This window comes from Branchiostoma belcheri, unplaced genomic scaffold (assembly GCF_001625305.1).
Source record: "Branchiostoma belcheri isolate BF01 breed outbred unplaced genomic scaffold, Haploidv18h27 scaffold70, whole genome shotgun sequence".
Taxonomy (NCBI): domain Eukaryota; kingdom Metazoa; phylum Chordata; class Leptocardii; order Amphioxiformes; family Branchiostomatidae; genus Branchiostoma; species Branchiostoma belcheri.
The window spans coordinates 348,517-359,119 of NW_017804354.1; the positions used below are offsets into that span (position 1 = coordinate 348,517).

General features: G+C 41.3%; 2 protein-coding genes across 2 annotated transcripts in view; both read left to right on the forward strand.

Annotated features, from left to right (window-relative positions):
* Positions 1–413: 413 nt before the first annotated feature.
* Positions 414–2,152, forward strand: LOC109484784 (poly [ADP-ribose] polymerase 11-like; the record flags this gene model as incomplete). Its single annotated transcript, XM_019788147.1, has 3 exons — positions 414–573; positions 1,297–1,450; positions 1,991–2,152. Coding segments are annotated over 3 exons (453 nt in total), but the record flags the coding sequence as incomplete, so codon positions are not given.
* A 5,877-nt stretch (positions 2,153–8,029) lies between these two features.
* The window catches only part of LOC109484824 (E3 ubiquitin-protein ligase rnf213-alpha-like), a 17,751-nt gene continuing 15,177 nt past the window's right edge, over positions 8,030–10,603 (forward strand). The window contains exon 1 of the mRNA XM_019788181.1: positions 8,030–8,132. The gene's annotated coding sequence lies outside the window, so the exon portion shown is untranslated. The remainder of the gene's footprint in view (positions 8,133–10,603) is intronic.

The window sequence follows — 10,603 nt, forward strand, 5'->3', positions numbered from 1 at the left end:
CTTTTCTTTTATCAGAAGTATGGATTAAAAGACGATCTGCAGAGCTCCGACACATTGCTGGTTCCCTGATCCGGGCTCCGAAGTACTGGAAGCACTACAGAGGGACACACCTGCCTCAGCATAAAGGTCTACACCTGGTACACGTGACTCCAGAGGTAACAAAAGCCATCAAGTCTCTCGTAGAAAAGACATGGCGAGAAGATGCTGTAGGGATAGGCATTGATGCAGAAAAACTCAAGCACAGAAAAATCGTCGTACATAACGTTCAAAGAATTGAAAACCCTCGCCTGTACTACAAATATGCCGCTCACCGACAGGAGTTCTGCTATAGAGCAGCCGAGGAGGGATTCTTCCGTCCCCAGAACCTCCTATAGCTACAGGCGTTTTAACACGCCGGTTTAAACAATCTGTTGGTACCAGAAATCAACGAACATTTCCTGTTCCACGGAACAAAACCGGAAAGGGTGGAAGCGATTATAGCCGGAGGTCTTGACTTCCGGATGTCCGGACAGGGTATGTTTGGAAGGGGGATCTATTTGGCGGAAAACTCGACAAAGGCTGACCAATACACAGGTTAGTAGTGCTTTGGCTTAGCCTGGTGTCCAGCCTTGTTAGCTTTAGTCCGGACTAAAGCTAACAAGGCTGGACTCCAGGCTGGCTTTGGGTACCGTAGGTTTACTTCTTGATATCTTATAGATTATTCCCCCTGATTATGCAAATATGATCCTCATTTCCATGAATCATATCAGTTCATCATATTCTCCACCAAATGACAGTCCTGTCTTAACAGAGAATGCCATTGACATTGTAGCATTTCGTCATAAATTATGCAAATGGTCCTCATTTGAATAGGATATGTTTAATGATGTTCACCTTAACTTAACTTTCCAATACCCTAAGTATGGAATTCCAGGCAGTTCTACTGCTGAATTACAGCATTTTCTCATTAATTATGCAAATTAAGTCTTAATTTACATAATTGATATCTGCCTGTGTTGCATTCATTCGCAATTGCATATTCCACTAGCTTGAATAGTCCTATTATGTAATGCAACAGATTTAGAGAATATTCTCATAAATTTTGCAAATTACATCAGTATTCGCATAATTATCACATTATTATGTCAAGCCTCACTTGGTTTTAGATATGTCGTCCGTCATTGTCTCTTATTCTCTGTTTCTAATCTGGCTTTACTTTTTGTACCGATTATAAATTGTTTACTTACTTAGCGTAGTGGCTAGGTCGTATAAAGGTCTTATTGAGTTGATCTGACCGTCTTGTCTTTACTTATGTAGACTGGATCTGGCAAAGAGGAAAAGAAGAAGGAAGGAATGACACAAAGACGATGTTTTTAGTCCGAGTTACTCTCGGTCGTCTGTTTGTGGGCCCGGATGACGGCACAGCCCGGGACTTCACCCGTCCTCCCTGTACCACCCATGGCTGTGCGAGTTGTGGTTTCCACCTCTCATCAATTAATTGTCTTATTTTCCTGGTTCTTAATGAAACAACATGAAGGATACATACCCACTTCTTTTACATAGACTTTGAAGTGTAATACGTAATAAATCCAGATGTCGGGAATATACGTTATTTTAAGTAAATTAATAATTCGCGCTGTGTGGCGTCGGTGGCGCAACGGTTAGAGCGTTGGACTCGGAACCGAGAGGTCCCGGGTTCGATACTCACCGTGACCCGACGTTGTGCCTTTGGGAAAAGCACTTTACACGACTTCCCCACCTATACGGTGGAGTGACGCCCACCGAGCCTCTTAAGCTAATCTGTCTGTCAGGGTGCCCCAAAAACACACTACAGATTTGGTGCGCCGATGTGACAACATCTGCACATTTGCCACTGAGAGCCGTTAATTTTCTTTTCTCATTATCATCCAGAACAAATCCTGTGAGGTGCATTACTATCAAGCCATACTAGTACTGTAAATAGTAAATATAAATCAACAAGCTATAGATGTATTCTCTCTTTCTTCTACAGATTCGATTGTAATCACGTGGAACGGTTCGACTCTGTGATTGGTGGCACGTCCAAGCACAAGATGTTCCGGGAATACGTCATCTATGACAGGTTCCAGGCCTATCCGGAATACGTCATCACATATTCCAGGATTCATTGATTATCGCTGTGTTTGGATACAGCCTACGGGTATGTAATCACACGATGTTTAACTATATTATAAAAATCACAAAGATCTGATTGAGTAAGATTAAGCAAGATTAACACTACTGTAAGTCCCCTGTCCCCTGTATAATGGTGCGGTCTATTCTAATAATAGACCACATTTGATGTTTCGGCCTCATAACCGATGGGAAATGGAGCTGATTGGTAGCCATCTTCTGAAAGTATGATGATGTCCAATAACTACTACTACACTGCCCCCTATATTATGACCAAGCTAGCAGACTCACCTCAACCGCTCATGCCTCATTAAACAACGTCCTACTGCTTTTCTCTTACTCCAGCGTCACCGGATCACCAGACCACGGCCAGATTAATACGTAGCTTCCAGATGCACTTCACGCGTACATGGCAACTATCAAAGATGAGCCACTGTTTTCTTATAGTGTCGTAGTCTTAGAGAAGTCAGGAAAGCTCATCATCGTTTCCAAAACCATCGGCCTTAAGGTGAATGAGGATAAAACCAAAGTCTTAAAGAAAAACACCACAATGATCCTATTGTGATAAATGGAAAACCACTGGAAGAGGTAAACTATTTCACCTATTTAGGTAGCAAGATGACTGTGGATGGAGACCGTACAAAGCATAAGACAAGCACACTCTAAATACGTGGCAGACATACTGGGAGAAGCTATAGTTGACAAACCCAAAACATTCTGGTCGTACATAAAAGGACTGAGGAAAGACCTTGTCGGGGTAGCACCCCTAAAGGTGGGAAATACCATCATCAGTGACAGCGGGAAAAAAGCAGAAGTACTCAGTTCACAGTTCAAAAGTGTTTTCACAGAGGAAGACACCACAGATATGCCATCTCTAGGTCAGCCCTGTACTCCTCCAATGGAACATATAGTAGTTTCTACTGATGGTGTCGAAAAAATGCTTCAAGGTCTCAATCCCTCTAAAGCATCCGGACCAGACCAAATACCACCGTGGTTCCTCAAGTTGACAGCTAGTGAAATCGCGCCTGTTCTAACCAATATTTTCCAACACTCGCTAAACACTGCAGAAATCCCTAAAGATTGGAGGGATGCAAATATATGCGCCATCTTTAAAAAAGGAGATAGAGCGGTCCCCAGCAACTACAGACCTGTTTCACTGACCTGCATATCCTGCAAACTACTTGAACATATCATCCATAGCCAAATCATGAAGCACCTAGAAAGTTACAGTATATTAACGGATTACCAGCATGGATTCAGAGCCAAACGATCCACAGAAACACAGCTTATACTAACAGTCCATGACATAGCTGGCGCACTAAACAGTAAACGGCAGGTAGATTTAGCAATACTTGATTTCACTAAAGCCTTTGATAAAGTCCCCCATGGCAGGCTCATCTCAAAACTGGAGTATTATGGAATCCAAGGCCCTACGCTGAATTGGTTAAAGGCTTTCCTGACCAACAGGGAGCAAACAGTAGTGGTTGAAGGGAAGGCGTCGGCTCCAGTTAAAGTAGCGTCTGGGGTCCCTCAAGGAACCGTCCTGGGGCCATTGCTCTTTCTCTTGTATATAAATGACCTACCAGATCAGCTTGACTCAAATGTGAGGTTATTTGCCGATGACTGTCTATTGTATGTAGAGCTTTCTACACAGACCGACTCACAACTTCTACCAAAAAGACCTGAACACCCTGGAAGAATGGCAAAGCAAATGGCTCATGCAGTTTAATCCCGAAAAATGCTACATTATGCACATAACAAACAAAGAACACCACATGCAACTAGCTACCAGTTTTGTGGTCAGGCTTTAGGCAACCACAAAAATCCATCCGTATCTGGGCGTCACGCTGACAAGCGGACTGAAGTGGGGTGCACATGTTAATAATATCACAACTAAGGCGAAACAGACATTGGGAGTGATTAAACGTAATCTGTGGGCATGTCCAACGAGAGTAAAATCCATTGCATACACGTCACTTGTAAGACCGAACCTAGAATACGCTGCGACAGTATGGGATCCATATACAAAGAAAGACAAAGACAAATTGGAAAGGGTACAGAATCAAGCTGCAAGATTCTGTATGAACAACTATGTAAGAGGTGCTAGTGTCACGGAAATGAAAAGAAACCTACAGTGGACCTCACTTGAAGACAGAAGAAAGATGTCTAGATTATGCATGATGTACAAAATGACTAATAAACTGGTGGATGTCCCAACTACTAAGTACCTAATACCAGCCCAGAAGAGAACAAGAAATAGCCACGCATTCAAGTACCAGAGTTATCAACCAAGGATTGAGGTGTTCAAGAATTCATTCTTTCCTAGAACTATCGCAGAGTGGAACTCACTGTCACCAAGTACAGTAGGGGCACTGTCAATAGATAGCTTTAAACAATGTCTAGAGCTAGAAGTTCAAGGGTTAGATGGAACAACTCGATCGGTGTAATATAGCCAGCTGCCGCCGCGCCGCGTGCCTGCGAAGCTGGTGTGTTACGCCGAAAGGCGGTTATACCGGCTATACAGATACAGATACAGATACAGAAGTAGACATTAGGATCAGCGTTTGCAATTCTAAGACCGATATGGAGAAACACTAACATACATGCCAAAACTGAAATCAAAATCTTTAAAAGCAACGTTCTGAGTGTTATGCTGTATGGTGCTGCACGACTCTCATTCAGCATAAACTGAACGTATTCCAGAACAAATTGAGTGAGTGAGGGAGTGAGTGAGTGAGTGTGTGAGTTAATGTGTGAGAGAGTGAGTGAGTGAGTGAGTAGTGAGTGAGTGAGTAGTGAGTGTGTGATTGAGTGGGGATGGGTGTTTGAGTGAGTGAGTGAGTGAGTGGGGATGGGTGTTTGAGAGAGTGAGTGAGTGAGTAGTGAGTGAGTGATTGAGTCAGTGAGAGTGAGTGAGTGAGTGAGTGAATCGTAGTCTTAGTTTTTGGTAATCACAGTTAAATATTATCAGTTATTTTATATTCGATATATCTATAACTATTTGACTGTATTTACCTTGTGTTAATCGAATGAAATGTATGAAATATGTGTTCAGCTTAGCAGCTGCCTTGTGCCCGCATTGTATTGTCTTGTTGCAAACTCAATAAAGAGAAAATGTCAAAAATGTTTACAATATCTGAATAAGATATAACAGGTATATTTTTACATAGTCCATAGTTGAAATAGATATATTTAAGTTGTTACTGCCCATTTCACATTTCACATATAATTGATAGGAAAGCAGGTTCCAATGACAGGATTGTACATTGTTAGGTGATTGTGATTACTTCATAAAATCTTTATTTTCTAAATCAAAGCAAAGCTTTACAAGTGAGTCACATTGTTATGTACTTTACAACAGATTTGATATTTACCAAAATCAAGTTTTATCAAACGTCTGCATTCATTGGTAATCGTGTGAAACGACACTCATCTGTCAACTTGCCATCGCTGCGGTAAAATAGAGCCACATCAATCAACAAGAAATACAATTTTAACGCTTTACTGTTAATAGTACAATGTTGATGATAGTCTGTGCTATATATTAGAATTCCTTCGGTTGACAATGTGATATAATGACCTTAGATGACTTGGATACTAATAGAGATAGAAAAACCTGTAAAGTGAATTGATATGATGCCTAACACACCCCAAAAACTACAATTTCTAAAGTACCTTCCGAACAGCCTTCAAAACGTGTTTAAAAGTTCCATTTTCTTATACTCAACAAGGTGAGAAGGGGATCAATTTTCAAAGCAAGTCTGTGGCGCCCCCGTCTTGTTGAGAAATGGTTGTAATACCCCAATACCCCGGATCAAAACTAAATCGCTCATAATTCTTTTCCTCATTCCAGACCGCATTGTGGGTTGTATCCACCATTGTACGTACATACATTATGTACATTATAACATCAATCATGTCAACATAATACAATAGTTGCAATAAGCCCTGTAGAGTGCTTGACTGTGGCACAAAGTAAACAGAATGGAACATGCTTATTGCAAGCATTAATATTTAAAAAAAAAAAAACTCCAACCATCTTCATCTAGATCTGCTCGGTAAATAGATGATCTAGTAATCTGCAGCATGATTGTACAGCACATGTGATACAGGATTCTACAGATGTAAAAGCTGCTAGGGACACCACACTTGCGTCACTTCTTCCTTACTCCAACAGCTTTATACCACGTAAAAATCATGACTGTAGAATGTTTAGAACAGGAGATACAACGCCTGGAAGGTCGGCTGCAGTACCAAATTTGCAAAAAGCGCCCTTGGAGCAAATTGTGCACAGGCAAAAAAACGCCCCTGCAGTTCCAACGCAAGATGCTAGAGACACCAAATTTACGTCACTTCTTTCTTACTTTAACAGCTTTTTACCACATAAAACTCATGACTGTAGAATGTTTAAAAGAGGAGATACAAAGCCCGGAAGATTGGCTGCAGTACAAAAGTCAAACAAATCAAGTGGCCCGCGTACTTTTTCAAAAGAGTAATGTCTCATGAGTATTTGTACCAAGTTTGGTGCTTGTATCACAATTTGAAAGATTCCTCCAAAATTTGTTTTGGCAGGCTATGACCTGATAATCATATTATATCACTAGTGAACTGATCGTCCGTCAGGATGCAAAGGACTGTATTTTGTTTCTGTCAAGATATGTTGGAGGGAATACTTGCACTTATTTTTGGCTGTGGGTAGATACCGGGCAACCGGGCTACAGGAAGAAATCCTTTTTTCTTTCAATCGCACTTCAAGTTGGTCAAGTTAAAATTTTGCCTATAAACACTAGTCACGTTACCAACTTTTGTTGCAAATTTGTAAACATAAAGGTCAAGGGGGTTGCAATATGCAGATATTAAGCAAACCAGTGGATTTATTCATAGGTGAAACTTTTGATTGAAATGTTTTAACTAAAAAGTGAAATAAATGATAAGGAGCATATTACTATCATAATATTAGTTGGTTGAGCAACATGTTTGGAATGACAAATCATATTGCGTTTAGACGCAAATCGCGACTCAGGAGCGTTCAGATGGGGCCACTTGAAACCGGCTTCGGGGTAAACCACATGTAAAGCGCCTTCGCTGACTTCATATGAACAGGGCCTAGAGAAGGGCAGGAACATTGGCAGATTTGCAAATGAATGCCTTATTTTCATAATTAATGGAAAAAGCTATAATTCCGCAGTGGTAACTGCTGGGAAATTATTAATTGCCACATTTGGAAGTTTAGTGAAGGTGAACATTACTTAACATACCTTTATTCAAATCAGGTCATCATTTGCATAATTTATGTGGAAATGCTAGAATAGCCTTTCTTATGTTCAGACCGATTGGGTGGAGATCAACTGATATAATTCATGCAAATGGTACTCTTGTACATTACATAATCACGGATAAAAAGTATAAGTAGTAAGTTTGAACGGGTAACATGACTTGGTGAAGATATGAGATCGTGGGACTCTTGTTATGAACCCTGAAAATTACTATAGCTTGCATATAACCAACCTTGTCTATGCCAAAATGATAAGGATTTCACCAGTGTGTTACACGTTAATAGGTAGGGGCCATGTGAATATGTCGCATGGATATTTTGCTAATGAGCAGGATTGTTAGCCATTTTTCAGGTGGTCACCACCAGCAAGTTATTGTAGAGGACACCCTTGCTAAGATACAGATAAAACTAGAGAGGCAGAATTTGCGAGCGGTATACTTCAGTCCTCTCACTCCCCATGCAAAAATTGACTGTTCCTACCGTACCCGGAAGTACAAAACACCCCCTTTTCTCCGTACATGAACCCTCTGTGTTCCCCATGTACTTTATTGTCCCGTGATTACATGCACTTTGACCTTCTGACGTGACCGGGGGATTTCCGTTAGACTCATTTACGCACCGAAACCTGCGCCTTCAGATCACAAAAGAAGCCGCGACCCTTGCCGTGACACGTACTTTAAAAGGGCGCTCAACGAACCTGCTTCGGAACTCGTTGGACAGTACACCGGTAAGATCATTTGGTTGACTTCTTGTTTGCTTATTTGTCCTGTGAATTCGAGGGGATTCATTCCTCAGCTAACCGACATCTTGCAAATGCAGTCGTCCCTCAGTAAGACATCTGGAGCCGCATAGTTCCCGTTTAGAACTTTTATTCAGCCTGTCACACGACCGGTTTCGCCTGTGTGGCTTCTTCAAGTGTACAGAGGCTAAATGACACAAGTAACATAAAGTTCTCACTTGTTTGCTTATTTGTCCCACATAACCGGTAAACCACCTTTTGTACGGTAAGTACAAGCTGCGTATGACTGGCCTAGAAAGTTTGATTCACTCACACCGGCAAGTACCCCTACTATGTTCGATAAGAGTGTTTGGATCTTTAACGTGTGTAACTCTCCTCAAACAGGGAACCTCGCTCGCAATAATTCCAGATTCCTTCGGAGGGCAAGGGACGATCAAATTGGCGTCCTGGATACTGACCTGCCAACTGGCTGACCAATTTTACATGTATTGGGACCTCTATAACTGTTGAATCATCGTAACCATAGACACCTTGACAGAAACGATAGGTATTTGTAGTTCAGAACAGCAAAATGATACTGCCTGGGCACTTGTGTAACTTTAAAAGTGTGGGCTTTGATAAGATGTGATGACAATAACATTTACATCCTGTACATGCAATTGAGGATGTTCTAAATTGGCTCGTTGCATGCCCGCATGCTGGTATTGTTGAAATGTCGATGTTGTATTCCAAAACATGTTTTGGATCGTTGTGGAATACAACACACATTCCAATTCGTTGCAATCCAAACCATGTCACAGCTGGACCACGATGTGGAATATTTCAATGCTGTCAAGCATCCAGAGTTTTGTGTACAGTGCATCATCCGGGACTGCACAAGTAAGCCTTGTCTGTCTGTCTGTATTGGTATGTATGTGTTTAGGTTAGAACTAAAACACGTGATTGTTATTACAAAACTCGTGTTTTAGAACGGATCACGTTTTGGAATACAATACATTCCGCTTCATGTTATTTCAAATCATATTTTAGTGGGGTCGCGTGGCGTAACGGCAGAGTGCTCGACTCGGAACCAAGACGTTCCGGGTTCGAGGCCTGACATGCAACCGATCTTGTGCCCTTGGGAAAGGCACTTTACACGACTTTCCTTAAAAGATATTTTGAAGTCGAGCGCGGTTTGGAATACAACCGTTCACGTCTTACTGACTTGATTGTACCATCTCGTGCCCCCTTAACAATACTAGTAACTCGGTAACTCATGATCATGACCACATTGAAAGAGTCTTTCTCTGACGTTATTGTTGACTCTGCAACATGAGGAAGTGAAACTATGACCTAAGCGGGTTTGAATACAAAGGTGCGCCACCGAAACCTTAACTGTTGTCACCCGATACGTGGCCACACAGACATGTTTTTTAACGGTGTCGCTCAATGCAAGGCCATTTTTTGGCCACTTCTAGGCATAAAGCTAGAGGTATAGAACTGTACCAGCAACTCTTCTCCCTGAGTCAGAAACATCATGATTGAGACCAGCCCAATTTCTCACAAGTAGTGAGGTCTAACTGACACAATAGGAGAAGCAGGGGTTACGAGACTGGTCGGGAAAATTTTCTACCCCATTTTAGACCATAATGATTTGTTCCACTTCCGCTCACGTGGGTTCTTTAACGTGCTTGAGGTGTGTCTCTCCTCAAACACGGGACCTCCATTTTAACGTCCCATCCGATAAGACGCCCCTAAGCTTTTCTAAAGGGTCTTGAAAGCTAACAGTCAGAGCCATTAGAAACTACAAGCCTTTTCTAATGGCATTATTTTTGATAATACTTTTTGAATTTTGCCGAATTTATGATTTTTCTAGGTATAGCATCATTTTTTGTATTTCTTGCACTCGCTTGTCACTGAATAACATTCAATGCAGTCATAGCAGTGACCAATTTATGAATAATTTATCAAAACCCACGAACCTGGTTCTCAGTGTGGCACGCGAGGGGCAAAAACAAGTACAACCCTTGTTCGTCGATGACTGCTAAAAGGCCCCCTCCCGTGTCATATACCATGTTACCTTCCGTAAACAGAACATCGTGCGTGGCTGAGCCGACATCCATTAAACATTTTGAATATAGAACGGCCTTGCAACAGTTCGGTTTTGATCTTTGAAACAGTCGCTGAGTCCATGTTTATATACTATATATATATATATATATATATATATATATATATATATATATATATATATATATATAGCCAGTGTGTTTGTGTAAAGGGTATAATCTTATGGATTATTGATCATTATCGCAGATTTCCCACGCCATAAATGTAACACGACAAGTTGGAAGTTTCTTCGGATATGCGCAAATCAGACAACTGGACGTGTGGATTACCTTAACATCATGTCAAAGTTTGTTTACCTCAGGTTAATGTTGACATGACGCCGTGTGTCCATGGGAAACAATTACCTAAGC